This window comes from Festucalex cinctus, chromosome 18 (assembly GCF_051991245.1).
Source record: "Festucalex cinctus isolate MCC-2025b chromosome 18, RoL_Fcin_1.0, whole genome shotgun sequence".
Classification (NCBI taxonomy): Eukaryota; Metazoa; Chordata; class Actinopteri; order Syngnathiformes; family Syngnathidae; genus Festucalex; species Festucalex cinctus.
This window is the reverse complement of record NC_135428.1, coordinates 18,227,466-18,245,529: the sequence shown is the minus strand read 5'-3', so window position 1 is coordinate 18,245,529 and position 18,064 is coordinate 18,227,466. Positions and strand designations below refer to the sequence as shown.

The 18,064-nt window shown below is 40.3% G+C and overlaps 1 protein-coding gene across 3 annotated transcripts; it reads right to left on the bottom strand.

The window, feature by feature from the left end:
* Positions 1-264: 264 nt before the first annotated feature.
* cul5b (cullin 5b) lies at positions 265-17,624 on the bottom strand. Of its 3 annotated transcripts, none has more exons than XM_077505579.1 (19): positions 17,558-17,624; positions 15,569-15,678; positions 15,381-15,480; positions 14,282-14,458; positions 14,060-14,201; positions 12,872-13,017; positions 12,714-12,794; positions 11,563-11,656; positions 11,302-11,432; positions 8,365-8,472; positions 7,638-7,702; positions 7,417-7,549; positions 6,377-6,508; positions 6,157-6,280; positions 4,663-4,838; positions 4,414-4,575; positions 2,346-2,464; positions 1,742-1,865; positions 265-1,234 (listed from the first exon to the last, which is right to left on the bottom strand). In XM_077505579.1, the coding sequence occupies exons 1-19, from the start codon at positions 17,579-17,581 to the stop codon at positions 1,040-1,042; spliced, it is 2,343 nt and encodes a 780-aa protein (XP_077361705.1). In that variant the 5' UTR covers positions 17,582-17,624; the 3' UTR covers positions 265-1,039. The 3 variants fall into 3 exon arrangements, with proteins under 3 accessions (XP_077361705.1, XP_077361706.1, XP_077361707.1); XM_077505580.1 differs by lacking the exon at positions 17,558-17,624 and adding an exon at positions 17,190-17,549; XM_077505581.1 differs by lacking the exon at positions 17,558-17,624 and adding an exon at positions 17,096-17,117.
* Between the last annotated feature and the right edge of the window lie 440 nt (positions 17,625-18,064).

The window sequence follows — 18,064 nt, the reverse complement described above, 5'->3', positions numbered from 1 at the left end:
CAAAAAACGTTCTCATTTGCAATGGATAAAAAACAAAATAAAACGAGCTATTTAAAATCTTTACTCTGACGCCACCTACTGGCAGTGGTTAACATAGCCCCTTATGGTTTTCATGATTCACAGATGTACAAACCCTGATCAGAGTAGATATTAACAAATCTCGCGAGACCTTCATAACTAACAAATAAATAAACATCCCACAGCAATCACATTCTGTGTACCCTGTAACTAAGACTCAATAGAAAAAGGCGTGTTGGCAAACGCTTTCATGTTAAGGTGCTGTTTATTTTCATTTATTCACATCTCACGGTACACCCCCGCTGAAAAGCTTTTGATACTTAATACTGACTCGGGGTTCTCACACGGTGCAAACCATCGACACCGCCCTCCGCTGACCCTGAGGACATTTCGAAATCCAAAACGTCCGTCCTACAACTTTCTTTTAACACCCCCTCAGAATACAGCCTCGAAGCCGGGGGGTGTAAAAGCGGTGACGTGTCGGTCTGGCACTGTACGCAAAAAAAAAAAAAAAAAAAAAGTCCTGATTAAGTGATACTTACTCTCACAACAACAACACAAACAAAACCACGCTGCCTTGAAGCAAATAGCTGGATTCGAAGTGCTGTGGAGGCTTCGCTCGCACTGGAACCCCCCCCCCCCCCCCGCCCACAGAAAAAGTGTCACCCCAGATCCTCCAGCGTTTGTAGAATTCCACAAGAGTCGGGTGTGAGCGAGCTAGCCAGCACGCCGTTGTAGCATTCCGAAAAAGAGTCAAACAAAGCTTGAATGACAGCCTCCCAAATAAAAACAGTTACAACCACGAGGTGCAGACTTTGCTTGTCTTCTTTATACAACTTTAAGGCAGGAAGTGTTTTTAAATAGTCTTTTAATTCATGCCTCCCTGCACAGGATTTCGTTTTAAATAGAGGACAGGGGTAGGAAACAGGAGGGGCAGGGGTCGAGTGGGCCTGGAAGTATTCTAGCGTCCATCAGGCCCCATTGTGGAGGGGAGGAAAAGCCGGAAGTCCAAACCGTTGTGCTATGCCATGTAGATGAAGGTGTTTATGTCAGTCTCGTCCCGCTTGATGTACTTGTGGTCGATGAGCCACTCGATCTGCTCCTTGATCATCTTCTTCTGTGGTAAAAACATGTTCTTTAAGATCTCCACCAGCTCTGTCTGGAGCTGGGCGTTGTTGATGCGTTTCCTCATCTTCATGATCTGGATGATGGCCTCCTGTACGGGAAAGAAGATGGACGGCGTTGTAAGAGCTGCTAGTGATACACAAATTCATACACACACAGGATTTAAGTGAAACAAAACGTTTTGCTTATGTCGTTTCACTTAGATGACTGAAAACCATCTGACATGTTCTAGTTTGGTGTCCCAAAATACAATGAAAAAAATAATTGCCTATTGGATTGCAATCGCAATATTGTGGGGCGAGGGGGCATTGCAATCTGATTATTTTTGAAAATCTTACCAAAAATCTCACAAAAATGTTTGGAAAAGGGAAAGACACTGTCAGTGCCAAGTAGGGGGCGCTCTATACAAGAGCTGTCAAAATCATTTAATCAAGTAATCAATTATCAAATTAATCGAGTAATTTTATGGAGCCATTTTTTTAATTTAAAATTGTCCAAGCTTTGGTAATACATTTTTGAATAATTGATAGATGAATCGATTCAAACAATATTCGATAGTGACAACACTATTCTATAGAGTATGATGACGGTGGCGTACCTGTGTTCTGAGTATCCTGAGCTGGACAATGCCCTCGTTCTCCTCCTCTCGCATTCTCTCCGTGGTGAGCTGCAATCGACCAATCAGGTTGATCTTTCCCCGCTTCTGAACTTTTGAATTTTTTCTGGAAACATACAAACATAACTAAAATAAATAAAGCCACATCAAGGTACACGATGTTCTGACATTTAGGTTTGCATTTTAGTTTCATTTTGGATGGCGACGGAGTCACGTATTCAATTGCAAAAGTGGGAGGCGGCTACTAATTTTTGTATTAATATCAAACAATATTGGTATATCGCAATGTGTGTCAACTGTCAAATGAAAGTGAATTTTTAAAAGAAATGAAAATTATGGAGAAATGCAGAAAAACACCAAGAACTGAGACGGACATGATGGAACACGGATTATATATATGACGGCACAGAACATTGTGGAGCGATCCAATGTCAAGAGTCTTCCGGAATGCTAATCGTCCTTCAAATCCAGTAATCGACATCGGTGGCCACCAAACACCGGGCGGGCATTTAGTACCGGGCTGGGAAAATGCTTAGTTGATTTGCTGAAGGAGGAAAATAACCGAACAAAAAGACTTTCTGCTTACATAAGGGAAAACTCTTGATTGACGTAGAATAACGTTCCTTCGGCGAAGTCTTTGGGCGACGACACCGCCGGGTCGTAGGACAACACCTGCCGCTTGAGCTTGGGAAACGCCACCAGGGACTGCAAAATAGGACGGGTGCGAATTCTTAAAGCAATACAACACATTCATTTTCCAGTATTGGATTAGGCATTGCGTACAAAGAATAAAAGCGCAAATATCTCTGTCATCTTATTCCATGAATTTTATTTTTAAACCGATTAAGTATCAGATTTCGAATGTACCGTGTGGAACACCATATTCTTGGTCACGTGATCGTGATGACATATCCCGTGCGTAAACGGAAGCCGTCTTCGTTCATTTTAATGGGAATTTGCTGATGTAATGAGCGAGAAAAAGACATCTTGGTTCCCAAATACTGTTCAGAGTTAAGTCCTCAACGCGTCCGGTTACATGTCATTCCGTGTTGGGGTGGGGTGGTGGCAGGTTGGCTGCTCCCAATGTGGGCTAAAGCGTGCTTAGCACACGACATGTAGCTTAGCCTAGCAGAGTACAAGTCCCCCAGATGTTTACCGTCCACTTGGACTCATCGACGGCCAGATATGCCAGTTTCATCCGTCTTTCGGGGTAAGTGAAAGATGTTCTGCTAATCCACGTTTGTATTGTCCCAAATTCCTGAAGCAGTCGTTGGTAAAATATTTGCCACAAACTGTCAGGGCTGCTAACTCTCCTCACAATGCACATTTTCCGGGTACAGCTACTGGGATTGACACCCCCGTACCGGTCGAACCATAAGTCCTACGGTGTAAATGAATACATCCCCGGAACCGGGTCGTCCTCGGCTTTCCATCGCCGTCGATCTCGGCCCTCCACGACCGTCCGAGCCGGAGGTACAGGACCGCGAAATCGGCCACCCCACTCGCGGGAACTAACACGTTTTGGGAGTTGCTTGGGCATATTTAATACATAAATACAGTCCAACCACAAGCCTTTCTGTGGCAGAAGAAAAATGGGTTTTTTTTTGTCCTCTATACAATCTGGTTCAGAGCAGTTCCTATGGGGTTGTTTTGCTGTCATGCTGTCCTCCTGCTGCTACTGCTGTTTGTTCGTGGGTTGGAAATCTCCGGCGGCGGGAGGGGTTGAAAATTGTGAGGGTGGAGTTCGCGCTGAGCTAGTGACGTGTAAAACCGAAAAAGGTGGGGTTAGTGACGTGTAAAACCGACCTGCTAAAACAGCCCATTTGAGTGCTATTTGACCTACTTTGATACAAACGGCCATAGAAAAGGGAAACATGGACCGCTTATCTTACAACTTGGGGACTTTGTCAGGCTGTAGTAAGGCATATTTATGACCAAAACCCCTCAAAAATTGAACATTTAATATGAGGGGACCTTTAATGTAACTTTGTGCATGAATAAAATGAGCATGAACAGACCCTCATTATCTCTGACTGCCAGGCGTTATAAAAACAAAACAAAAAAATCCACAGTGCCAGCCGCTTTTGAGCATTTTAACTCATCTTTCAAGGCAAAAAGAATATTGTTTGCCTTTACAACATATACAATGTGGCTACGAAATGAAAGATCGCATTCCATTCATTGGAATTTTACTAATCATCATGAAACGTCTTTGGCAGTCAAAGAGTTAAGTAAAATACAATAAGTCTCAGTCTCAGTGACTTTTGTCATGTTATTTTTAACCAGCCCTGTTAGTGCTGTTACTACTGTATTGTTGCTGTGTTACTGTTGTGTCACGGGCAGTATTTGGAAAGAAAAGCTAAGGTATATTATTAAACCTCTGAAAACTCTTTTCTGTGTACCGTCTTTCTTTGTAAATATCTCATGTTTCAATGTGGGCACATGTGGCTTATAGTCAGGTGCGGCTTATGTATGTACAAAATGTTTTTTCCTTTACAAATGTACTGGGTGCGGCTTATAATAAGGTGCGCTCTATAGTCCAGAAATTACGGTAGTTTACTGTCCATTAATTACAATGGGAGAAAAAAAACATTTTTAATTAAAAACTACATGGAAATCATCCAACGTCACAGATTATTATTTTTTTTGGTTACCCAGAGTGTCCGTCGCAGCTCTGCGTCGGGAAGCTCGGTGGCGAGCTTGAGGTTCTCGAAGCTGATCCTCTCCCTGGGCCTCTGGTTCCAGGCGAAGAGCACAGCCAGCTGGAAGGTTGTCACCTCCAGGTCGTACTGGCCCACCTCGTTCTTGAAAGTGATCTGGGAGGACGGGAGAAAAAATTAAATAAACAAAAGTCTTAAAGTCTTCATCTTAAATCAAATGAGATCAGTGTGCCTGGCACCCACAATGCCGTTGGACATGAGGTGATGCCAATGTAATTTGCGTCCACTGTGGTTCTTCTTGTAGAAGTCCTCCACCTCCGGGATTAAGTCCTCCAGCTCCGTGGGCAGCGAGACAAACACCTTCTCGCTGCTCCGTGACCACGCGCCGGCGTTCAAGATCTTGATGTTGACCGAGTCGGCTAAACAAACGCATAGGCTGGTTAATAAGATGACTGTGACTTCAAACTGTGACCCTCCTCGATATCACACATTATGAAGAGATTGTTTATCAGTATACAACAGTTAAACATTTCTTGACAATAATATATGTGACCTCACTAGTCTAAACATGACATTTTGATTAATATTACATTTGTGGAATAAGAGTTATGACGTAAAATACAGCCAATTTTATCCATCTTAGGGGCGACCATTTTGCCGCATGCTGTCGACTGAAGATGACATCACAGTTGCTCAGGGCTCAGGTAACAACCAATCACAGCTTTGCTTCAGAAAACAGGTGAGCTGTGATTGGTCATTGCCTGAGCCCTGGGCAACACTGATGTCGTCTTCCTTCGACAGAAAGTGGCAAAATGGCCGCCCTTGAGATGGCTAAAAACGGATGGATTTTGTTGCTTAACTCAGATTCCATGAACACAATTTTAACCAGAATATCATATTTAAGCCGCCTTGACACTTGCACGACTCGAGTCGTGCCTGTGCGCAAACTAGTCGTAAAGTGGCGTGAAGTGCGCGTAAACCCGTCGTGACTGCGTGCCATGTCAGGGCCAAAATTTTTAAATGTTAAAAATTTTTGTCACGACAAAATTTCACGGATGGGTCGTGAACTATGCGCAAACTGTTCGTGAACTCGTCGGGACGATGCGGGAAGGATGCGCGCCAGTGCGTGGCAGTGCGCGCTTCGGATGGGCCCCCGCGGCGCGGGCAGCGCACCGAGAAGACGATCAAACTTGACTATACTAGAGGAAGTAAAAGTCGTAACAAGGTTTCCGTAGGTGAACCTGCGGAAGGATCATTACCGGAGAGAGAGGGCAAGCGAGCCTGCACGGGCGGAGGGGCCTTCAAACGAGAAGCTCTTTTGACCGCTTCGACCGCGGCGGCCCAGAGCCGCGGGGTGGCCGGCCCGGTTTGCGCTCCCCCTCTCAACCTTGGTCCCGGCCCGTTTTTGCAACACAGATGAGGAATGAGGATTTTGCTTCATAACATATTCCACAAATGTAATATTAACCACAATACCATATTTAGACCAGTGGGAACATATTATTGTAAAAAAAAAAAAAAAAAAAAAAGGGGGTTGACTTCCCCTTTAAGGTTTCTAATTGTATGATAGCTATGCTAATTTCTGTTAGCCTGTCAAAGTTTTTCACATTATACGTTAGCATTAAGCTAGTGGAAATTCGTTAAAAATAATTAGCACAATGTTTAATGTTTTACACGTATGGGAATATTAAATATATTTTTATATATTAAACTGAGGTTCACTGTCTTGTCTTTTACCTGGGAGAGCCAGCTTGTTGTGTTTATGCATTTCTTTGAAAGACTGGTTGAGGTCTTCAGACACTTTAATGTCCTGAAACATCCTGGCCAGCTTGTTGACATAGTCCGCCGGCATTCCCACTTCCTGTTTGGGTCAATGACATGGCAGAAAAACTTGGGCGATGAGTAGCAGACGGCAGAATTTTTTTTCGCCGACTATTTTTTATGCACTTGACCTCACCCTGAGCCACTCCACCATGTTCTCTTCGATCTCGCTGTCTGCCGAGATGTCCAGGATGAGGCGGCGGGTCAGGTGGGCCTTGTGGTAGCGCATGAACACGTCTTTGTTCTGGACGTACTTCAGGACCAACAACTGCAAAACAACGTGGGGGAAAGAAATGGAATGCAGTTTACCACTTTACAAACTTAAACAGAAAGGTGTTCAGCCAAAACCTACATTGATTCCATCTTTTTATTATTATTATTATTATTATTATTATCATCATTACAGAAAAGTGCAATTTGTGTCGTTTGCGGTTGTGGACACAGAGACCACACTAATCTATTATTTATACAGTCAAAAAACTTTAAAGTTTTGAATTGATGGAGTTTAACCATCTCAAAATAATGTTTAAAGCCCATCATGAAATTCTACCACTTAATATACAAATTAAATAAAAAAAAAAAAAAGGGAAAGTGAGTATAATTAAGAGGAACGATATATTTCAACTCACGGTGTGATCTTATGGAACAACCTGGATTGTAAAACAAAATCATTTCGATCCATCTGTATTTTTAAAAACTTGACAAAAGCTCAATTACTTGAAAAATACATATAGGACAAGGACATCCTGCTGAATTATTATTTTATAGGACTGTTACATTGAAAGCGTCTTGACCGCTCGCTGTCATTTATTTTGGGTTGATCATTTTTGTTGTTGATCAGGGGCAGACAACATAAGTTTTACTTCTTTCTGTGCCATTTTATTTAAATTTTTTTAAGGAATGAAATAAAATTGAATTGAATTAAATGTATAATGCATTCCACTCAATACAATGAATAAATGCAAATTGTGTTATTCCTTTTTTTGTATGACTAATTAATGAAAGACTTTACACGCACTAATATGTGCTGCTTTTTTGGCTAGTCATTTTTACATTAGCGTACAATGCTGACAAACCAGTTAGGCACATTTCATTTGCAACATTGGACACAGCTGTGTGCACCAAACCGGAAAAAAAAAAAAAAAATGTAAAAAACAAAAACAAAAAACCACACACCACTTCCTTGAGTTTGGCCTCTATCTCCTCCGACGTGAGCTTCTTGCTGAGCGGCGTCTTCCTGAGCAGCATGTCGCAGTAGTTGGCCAGCAGCTCCGGACACTTGGACTCAGGTTGTGTTTTCAAGCCCACACTGAAAATGCAGTACAGTCACATGAAGTAGACTTGTTTGTTGTTTGGAGGAGGAAAGAAAACAAAACAAAAAATTCTCAATCCCTTACCCTTTCTGTTTCATGGGAAGTTCTAATTTAAATATTGTGGCATCGTTGACGACGGCTTTGTAAGCCTGCAAAGAAGTGAGAAGAGCCATTTGTCACTTTTCCATTGCATGGGACACAGAAATTGATCAAATCTACATGCAGGCCAGGGTTATTATTATAGTTTTGGAATTTTTCATTTTAGTTAGTTTTTATTGTATCTTGATCTTTTTTATTTTATTTTTTTAGTTAATTTTAATTAGTTTTCAGGGTGTTTTTCTTAAGTTTTTATTAGTTTTAGTTATTTAATAAACACTTAGCTTTAGTTTAGTTAGTTTCAGTATTAGTTTTATTTTTTATTTTTTAAAGATGTGTATTACTTGTGCGCAATATTCAAAAACCACCATGCGAGCAACGTCATGTGAAGGTGCTTTTCTATTGGCTGCTGTTGGATGACATCACTTCTGTGTGACACATTTTCAATCGTCCTTATTCCGTTAATCTCAAAATAAATCTACTTAAAATTATATTTAGAATAATCCCAAAAGGCTCATGCATTAGATTAATTACCAAAGACGAAAACAAAGGACAATTTTGCTATAATTAGTTAGTTTTGTAAACATAAAATGTCGTTTCAGTTGTTGTTTTTTGAATTTTAGTTTTAGTTTTTTTCGTTAGTTTTAGTGAACTAAAATAACCTTGACGCAGGCTCATGCAGTGGGAAAAGAATCACTGGCTGACACGGACTCACTTTGTCTCTAGCAGTGAGGAAACGCGGGTCGTCCTGGAAGGCCTCTTTCACTAGCCGACTGAAGCGGTTGAACAGCGTGAGCAGCTGCTCCACGTATTTCTCAGAGTCCTGCGACAAAAGAGCAAATGATGATAAATAGTGACAAGAACAAAAATAAATGGCCACAAAAAGTAATTTTGTTCTGCTTTTGGGTGCCACTGGGACTAGTGAATGCGTGGAAGGTTCCCCGGGTAACACGGTTTTTAAATGTAGTTAGTTTTAACTGGTTTCAGGGTGGTTTTGTTGGTTTTTATTACTTATTTAAAAATTGCTTAGTTCTGGTTTAGTTTTAGTTAGTTTTCATATTAGTTTAGTTTTAAAAAAAAAGAAAAAAAAAGTGTATTCCTTGTGCGCCATATTTAATAAACACTGTGGTGAAATTAGAAAAGTAACACATTTCTTACCTAATGTTTCACTTCATCTGACTTCAATGGAAAAAGCAGGCAAGTCGAGCCATTGGAGCCAAGAGTCAAGCATGAAAAATTGTCACCTAGGAGCGACGTTATCTGAAGGTGCTTTTCTATCGGCTGCTGCTAGATCTCGACACTTCTGCGTGATGTCACACTTTCAAACGTCCTTATTCCGGTTACATCGACTTAAAATCATATTTAAAATCATACCCAAAGTCTCAAGCATTAAATTAATTACCAAAAATTAAAACATTAAAACAAGGACATTAATAGTATAGTTTTAGTTAGTTTTGTAAACATAAAATGTAATTTCAGTTAGTTTTCTTTTTTTTTAAAAAGCGTTTGTTTTTATTTTATTTCGTTAACAAAATTCTTTTTTCAATTTTTGTTTTAGTTTTTCCGTTAGTTTTTGTGAAAGGGATCCTTGACTCATTGAGCCATTTTCAGCAGAAAAATATTTTGTCCAGAATGAATGTGATAATTTAATCATTTTTCATGAACAATTTATACCTTTAACCACTAATTTTTCCACTTGTTGTCGACTGAAGATGACATCACCTGTGCTGAGGAAGTAGGTAACGACCAATCATACAGGTAAGTAGCAAAATTTGTTTTCAAAGCTTGATATTAACTCATTCAATCCCAAAAACGTGTAAAAACGCTTTTTAATACTTTGTCCTTCCCTCCCAAAAATGTGTTTACATGTTTTTTTTTTTTTTTTTATGTAAAAGCATACTAAGGGGCCTATTCACTAAAGTTTTGCGTCGCCTTTGCACCGCGCTAACCGGCAAAAATTGAGCTATCTGCGAGCGCCTAATTCACTAAACACGCACAGATGGGGAAATCCGTCACTAATTGCTCTGCCGAATAGATTGCGTCACGGTGCGCCAGTGTTATTTGCGCGTATGTAAATTAGGTAATTTGCATACATTTGACGCAAAATATGCCCACCCCAATGCAAATGAGACTCATTGATATACAGCGTCTAATTCACTAACGCCAGCGCAAATAGCAACACCGCGTTTGCGTGACGCAAATAACGTTTTTGGAAAGCATGTATTAACCTGACGCACCTCGATCTCCGGCAGTGCATGCCATTTGCCGCACAACCACAACATGCGCGGCTGATCACGCAGAGAGGCGAGAAGAGCAAGAGACAGAGAGAGAGAGGGAAATATTCCCGTGTTAGTTTAGGACAACATAACGTATCCCGGGCTGATCGGCAATGACAGGGAGGCATTTTACGATCATTCTTATGTTCCAGATGCATACTGTACACCCACGCCAACCTCTGAAAATATATTTTTAAAATACGATCGCATCAATAATTTGTACTTTATGAATGAATGACGTCGTTGTCGTCCTCTCTGCTCTGTACAGCTTAATGGCGCTCTAAACGCTTACTCTCGGTCCAACCTCGCTTTCTGATAATGTCATCTTTCTCGCAACTGTTACTATAACAACCATGATGTTGGCGCTAATCCATTGCCATGTGTGGTAAATAAGGTGCAAATTTGCTCCAAGCTGTCATTTTTGCGGGCGTGTTTGCGCCGGTATATGATTAGAGCAATATCCTTAGTGAATAGGTGGGTAACTGGGCGCAGACTGCGTGTGCAGTTGTGGTCCAATATTTCGTGCTATTACCGGACGCAGCGCATTCTTAGTGAATATGCCCCAGAATGTTTTAATACAGACTGACATGAAAGGGTGGCTTTAAGCAATGTCAATTACTTAAAAAACAGCCAGCAGGTGGCAACAGAGTATAAGAGATCAGCCAGGGCCATGTTGCAACAAGGTTTGTGTCAGTGTTTTTACCAGGAATGCGAATATTGTTAAAACTTAGCTATATTCTAATGCTAACTGCTGAAAAACGAAAACAGATACAAACATACTTTTTTCCCCTGATGAAAGAAGAGACTAATCTTTCTTTTGGTAGGTTTCATGTTTTTATAGCAATAGATCACAATATTATGTGGGCCTTGCAGAATCAATCAAAATCCAGTGAAACAGCCAGGAGTGAAGGGGGTTGCTTCAGTGAAAATGGCTGGGAGTGGGACTTAAGTTTTTCTTCCTCCCACTCCTTTTCAGGCTAGGGTTAGTGGAGTTTTGTCAAGTAAAATTGCTGATATATTGTTAATGTTGATTGCTGCCTAAAATAAATGAACAAATCAAATCAATCATGGCTCAGTTTGCTGACCAAACCCAGAAAACAGATGAGCCATTACCTACTTCTTTAGCACAGGTGATGTCATCTTCAATCGAAAGCAAGTGGAAAAAATATTTTTTAAAAGGTATTAATTGTACAAGAAAAATAATTAAGTTATCAAATTCATTCTGAACAAAATATGAAACTTGTTCAATGAGTCAAGTACCCCTTAATCTAAAATAACCTTGCCCGGCACTCCAATTTTTTTATTTTATTTTTTATTTTTTTTTAAAGCATCTTGAAAACAGACCTAAGAGACAACGTCGCCTTTTGGGCACTCACAGAAGTGATGGTCTCGGCGGAGGCCACCATGTCGGCGAGGCCGGCGCTCATGATGTGCTCCTCCAGGTCCTTCAGCATGGGCTCGATGCCACTCGGCACTTTGTCCATCAGCGAGAACATCAGGTGAAGCTCTTTTGCATCAGGAAGAGGCAAATAAATAAATAAATAAATAAATAAATAAATAAATAAATAAATAAATAAAAACAGCACATTTGGGTTACGGCTAATTCCTCCTGGCGCCAAAGTGAAATTCGTACTCACTTTCCGTTTCATTCCTCTTGATCATGCCTGGACACTCGGCTAAGATGGTCTCCTTGAAGGTTGTGACCAAAGCGTTGACACAACACTCCATTAACTGGAAAGCAGAACACATTGATGGTAAAGCGGATATATTATCCAAACTTGTTGCTAAACATCTATGTATAGGGCTGCTCGATTATGGGAAAAAAATAATAAAAAATAATAATAATAATAATCATCATCATCATCATCATCATCATTATTATTATTATTATTATTATTATTATTATTATTATTATTGTGGCAATAATCACGATTACTCAAACAATTGTTTATTTTTTGGTACAGAACAAGAAAATGTTTAAACATTTAAAAATATAATGACCAATTTAAAAAAAAAAAATAGAAATAGTATAATTTTATGTAAGTTCCTTTGGACCAAAAAGAATTTATAATAATATGTATTTATATTAATTATTAACAACAATAATAATAATAATAATAATAATAATAAATAGAAACACTATAATTGTAAGTTCCTTTTGGACCAAAAGAATGTATGTATTCATAATAATAATAATAATTATTATTATTATTATTATTATTATTATTATAAATGCATTCATTCATTCATTTATTTATTTATTTATTTATTTATTTATGTTAGCAAAAACTTGAAGTTGGAGTGCAGCAAGTGCATTGTCCAATTGGATGATCATTTATTTTTTGGTACAAAACAAGAAAATTATTAAATGTAAAAAAAAAAACAAATACAAAATATTAATTTCAAACAAATTCTTTGAAACACCATAATTATGCTAGTTCCTTTTGGATGAAACAAAATTATTAAATTATTTTAAAATTGAATAAAAGGTGCAAATGTATAAATGTAAACAACTCAAAAATTTGTATTAATAATCTTTTTACGATTATGCTGATTTTGTAATTGTGGCGTGTAATAATTGAAATTGTAAATGAATTTCGATTAATAGCACAGCCCTAACTACGTACATTTTTTTTAGGTACCAATTTCTACTGGCCATTGTCCCAGCAGTATATTGGGCAGTGTATACAGTATACACATCCTAACCAATCAATCAGGAGATGAGCTTGACTCAAGTTAAGACTCATTTGTGCTCACACACGTCATGTGCATGCCCCCCAACACTTACTGCTTGCACAGAGTTGCAGTCGCGCCTCGTCTCCAGGTATCGGAGTGCACGTTTCTCCTCTTCCCTCAACTTGGAATCAGCCTAAATCGAGCACATAAGCAACCGTAGAATTTGATTTCCCACACATCTATGAAACGCAATCTTGACTTTGAACTGACGTATTTCATGTAGTTCTGGACGCCGTTTTGCTGGAGGTAGGCGGGCGCCTGCGTTTTGTAGAAGCGCTCGGTGGAATCCATGTAGGCTTTTTCAAAGTTGTCCCTGTAGATCTGCAGCTTGTCGTCAGGGTTCGAGCACAAGTTCACTGCGGGGGACCAAGAGAAGAACGGATGGATGCGGTGAAAATGACTTGCAAAGTGCACCCCAATTTATCCCTGAGTGTATCACATACTAGAATAAATAAAGTCTCTTCTTAATAAATAGAGTCTCTTCTTTCATCAGGAAAAAAAAAGTGTATTTCTATCCATTTCCGTTTTGCAGCAATTAGCATTAGAATATTGCTAAGTTTCATCATTATTCACAAATCTATTTAGAATGGTGAGTAATTGAGCTTTTTTTTCAACATGGTTGATCTCCTTTACTCTGCTGCCATCTGCTGGCTGGTTGTGTAATAACTACCATTTCGTCAACCGTTCTTTGCAGTTGAGAGGCTGCATCAAAGCTTTCTGTATGCTCTAACATTTAAAAAGAAAAAAAAAAAGTATAAATACGTCTTTGGTCTAGACGTCCACTTAAAACATTTAAAATAGAACGTATTTATACATTTTGGGAGCAAATGAGTTAAATTACTGGGTGAGTCATCAACTTTAATAAATAAATGCCACATTCCAAATAGCTGACTCAAGAGAAAAAAAAAAAAAAAAAAAGAGGGTGCAGACTCGGCCCCACTTAAAATGTCATGTATTTTCATTAAAAAAAAAAAAAAAAAAAAAAAACACAGGTATCCAAAGGAACATCTGTAAAACTCCAGAATTCCAGAGTATGTTGTTGTATAAATGAACACCGCACTCCAAATAAAAACCTATCTACCTTGCGTAAAGAGAAAAATACTTTTATGCAGAAGGAATCTTTACCATGACACATACGGTGCCAGACCCCCCCGGCCTCTTTGACGGCCATGTCTGGCCCATGTACTTGAAACACAAGAACATGTAAAGCAGATGACATCTGTATGCCGAAAAAAAAATAATTAGAGGCCTCACCCTGAATAAAAGCCATAGCCCTAAGTGACTCTCTGCAGTTTTTTCCCCACAAAATGAAGAAATTACAAGATTTAAAAACATCTATTGATATTGCTACTCGAGCTTGGCTGCTACACGGTCCCACTGCAGTCCATTGTTGCTCACCGTAAGACTCACGCACTCCGATGACCAACTGCGAATCGAAGGCGTCCCCCAGCCGCTCGGCGTGGACCAGCTTCATTGCGCTGTCTTGTAACCTGTTTTTAATATTGGAGAAGATGGACTCGTTCCACGTGTCCAGCATCAGCTGCGAGGTCAACACAAACGACGGTCATTAGTACCACGCCACGCGTCAAAACATTCTATCGACGCTCAGCCGCTGCTCACCTTCCGGACGATGCTGTCCTCCATGTTGGACTTCTTGTTGCTGCCCTGCTTGCCCATCAGTGTGATCTCCAGCTGGCAGAAGGGCTTGGGCAAGATGTCGCACTGCGTGAAGAACTTGCGCCACTCCACAATGTAGGCCTTCAGCAGCGCCGTGTCATCCTGGTGACTCAGCACCCGCTTTGAGACAACGGCGGCAAACATTGGGTTAATTTTCCTGAAAAAATAAGCTCTAATACTAATCTAAATCAATTTCAATATCTAAGTCACGGCAGTATCATTATGACAAGCAGCCTTAAGCCTGATTTATGCCTCCACGTTTGCTCTCGCGTTAATGACCGGCGTAGATCACATGATCTACGCGAGCTATGAATTTTAAAGTGCCGCGTAGCTCGTGGCCGGCTGCGGTGCACACGTCGCCAATCCTTGCACGCCGGAGATGGCGGGGCGTAGCTCGCTCGTGATTGGTCCGTTCGATGACGTTCTCTGCTTCTCTTTTTTTTTTTTTCTTTTTCTCTCTCACCGCCCCCTCGCCCAGATAGTTTCTGTGAAGGCAACTGTTTGGCGGCGCAAATCGACTTCCTGCTCGGAGACCACGGCTGTACATGTGGATATGTGCCTGGGACGAGAGGCGGAAAACAACAACAAAAAAACAAAAATGTGTTCGCTAAGCGCGTGGCTGTTGTGTTTTGGCGAGTTTGCGGCCGACACCGGTGCAAATTGGCAATAAATAATTGCCACGGCGATGAGCCAACTCTCCCCCCGGCTTTGTTTCGTGTTTCTGAATTAAAGTGAACTTCCTGAATTCGTCATAAAATGCAGAGGAATCTCCACTTTGTGGCGTCCCAGCCGTAGCAACAGCCCGACATGGAGTGAAACTACAGCAGACACCGATGTGTATTGTGATGTGTATTGCGCACAAGTTGGAAGGCAAACGCACGAGTGGAGCTCCGCCGTAACGTCTCCGCGTGAGCCTCAAGCAGAAGTATACTGAAGCCTTTAATGAGCGAAGCAAAGCACGGAGAGGGAAGGCATTTAAAAAATAGAAATAAATTTGGCATGCAAATGACGTGCGAAGATGGCATTTTTGTCTCTGCCTTACTGCTTGTGCTTGTTTGATGAAGTCTAGGATGTCCTCTTTAAGGGCCTGGTGGATCTTGGCGGGACCTTTGTCATCCCACAGGCAGACGGCGTGGACGTCTCTGCGGAAGGATAAGATGTCACCAAACCGAAGCTTCCCTTCAAGATTTTGTTTTTTTTTTGTTTTTTTTTTTAATAGGCCAAACTTACGAGAAAAGGTCAAACCACTGCTGCTTGGTGACCGACTCTTGCCGTAACAGTTTTAGTACAATCGGACGCATCAGGTCCCATTTATCCTCAAACTGAAGGGAGCCTTTGTTCTAAGAGGGGGGGAAAATGACAAGAACATAAAGTACGTTAGTGAAAATATAATATGGAACTAGTGATGCACGATAATATCAGTGGCCGATAATTATCGGCACTTATCGACCATTTTGACGTCAAACAGATAAACCAGATAATAGAAGAAATCTGCCGATAATTATCGGCAATTTGATTTCATACAAATAAACCAGATAATAAAGAAATCCATCAATAATTATAGACATGCCACGTTGGTCCATCTGTTGTGTTTGTGGCTCATATCAATAAAATTCAGCTTCATGGTGCTTTACATACAATGAAACATTGTGCAAAGTTTATACAATGTTTCAATGTATTTGTTAGACTTATAGTAGCACTTGAAAGCATATTTGTATTCAAACTAATTTTGCAAACAATTATCGGCTTACTTATCGGTTATTGACATCGGCACCTCTAAATTATTGGTTTATCGGTATTGGTTGAAAATAGCATTATCGTGCATCCCTATATGGAACTGTAGCTTCTATACCGCCAAGACATGCTAACCACTCAAAACCTAGCAAAGTCATCTGTGAGATAATGATAAATGAATGAAAAAAAAGTGGGGGGGGGGAAAAAAACAGTTTGAATGCCTTTAAAGTTCTCCATCGCAATACGCAAGTAAATGTTGAGAAATAATTATTTTTTTAAGTTTAGGTCATGTATATCGAAAAAGTTCCCCAAAAAGTACACGCAAAAAACTTTCTCTGGAACCAATAACAATTCTTGGTGCATATTCGGCTTTTTTTAGGAAATCTTGTCACATTGCTACATGTTGACAAAAAGCATATACCCACAATCACATTCACATCAATTTAGTCTTCAATGAACCAAACATGCATGTTTTCAGAATGTGGGACAAAGAAGCCCACACAAAGACCACACAGGAATGCACTACAGCCGGGATTCAAACCCCAAACCTCATAATTGTGAGGCAGAATCTCTATCTGCTAATACCGTACACCATACTTCACAAGATTGCATACAGATTTTTTGCAATTGAATTGTGTTGTTAAATTGCTTCCTAGGTCTTGAATATTTTGACTGATTGTTGAAAGTTCAAAACTTGACAAATTACCATCACATTTAGGCTACATTGTAGTTACAGTATGTTTAATTGGCATTAGTTTTATGAGTAAAAAAAAATAAAATAAAATAAAAATCTTTTAGTTTGAGAACCCCTGATTTAAATGCTGTGGGAAGCCTTAAAAAAAAAAAAAAGTAAATCTATTATAAGCGTGCATGTGCCTTGAGCACTCTGCAACTCCCCTGCATGTAAAACCTATGCACTGCAGCCTCTCGAGTTGATTATTGATTTAAGCCAAATAGGTGACTGTCAGGTTGCGTTTGACGCCAGTGAGGAGCTTTAGTGGCGGCTCAGTGTGCAGAAAATACCCCCGCCAGTTGCGTTTTGGCAGCCCTTCTACTGGGTTTTAAGGGGGCCCAGCCAGTCAGCTGCAGATTCCTGTTATGTGTGTGCCTGACTGACTTGACAGATGATATCGGGGCTCCTGCGTGGGGGTCGCGCAGACAAAACAGAAATCACGTCCGGCCGGGGTACGCGGACCCCTCACTGCCGGGTCTTTCCATCTTCCGTCCGCCCTTCCCATGTTACCGCTGTCCCCATTCCCTTCTCATTTAACAAGCTAATGTTGAGCTAAATATCTGGCAGGGAGCTAATGCTAGCCAAGTTAAAAATGCTCCCCGCGCCGGCGTCAAACCCGACAATGCCGGCGGTGGTCCGCAGACGAGGGTCTTCCGGAAGCGGGAGACTCTCACGGCGACGCAACGGCTCGCGGGTGACACGCACTTCGGCGTCTGATAAGCGGGAATTAATTAAATTGGAGGGGCTCCTACCTTTAGCAAATTAGACGTCGCCATGTTCCCTTAACTTATAGTCTCGCCGAATCTCGCGAGAGCCCACCTGGTAATCGTCATGTCATAAGTCAAATATCAAAAGTTAGGCATAATAATAATAATAATAATAATAATAATAATAATGAAGATACTCAAATATGCATTTTAATTAACGAAATGATGGAAGGTATTAAAAACACGTCTAAAAAAACAATAATATATAAACAACAATGCATAACAAGGTTAAATAGTAGAACCTTAAACAGGAAATAAATTAACAATACAGACAATTTTTGAAGTTGTATTTGACAAGGCAAATATAATTAGACTGGACAACTGCGTGATAAAATGTAAATAAAGTAAAAACAATGCTCTGTGATTGGCTAACGAAAAGTCCAATGGATGGATGGATGGATGGTTGATATAATATATCCCAAGAGTCCCTATCCTGTACACTTCCATTTTGTATGGCATGCTAATTGACATTGGAGCAGGGTTGCAAAATTG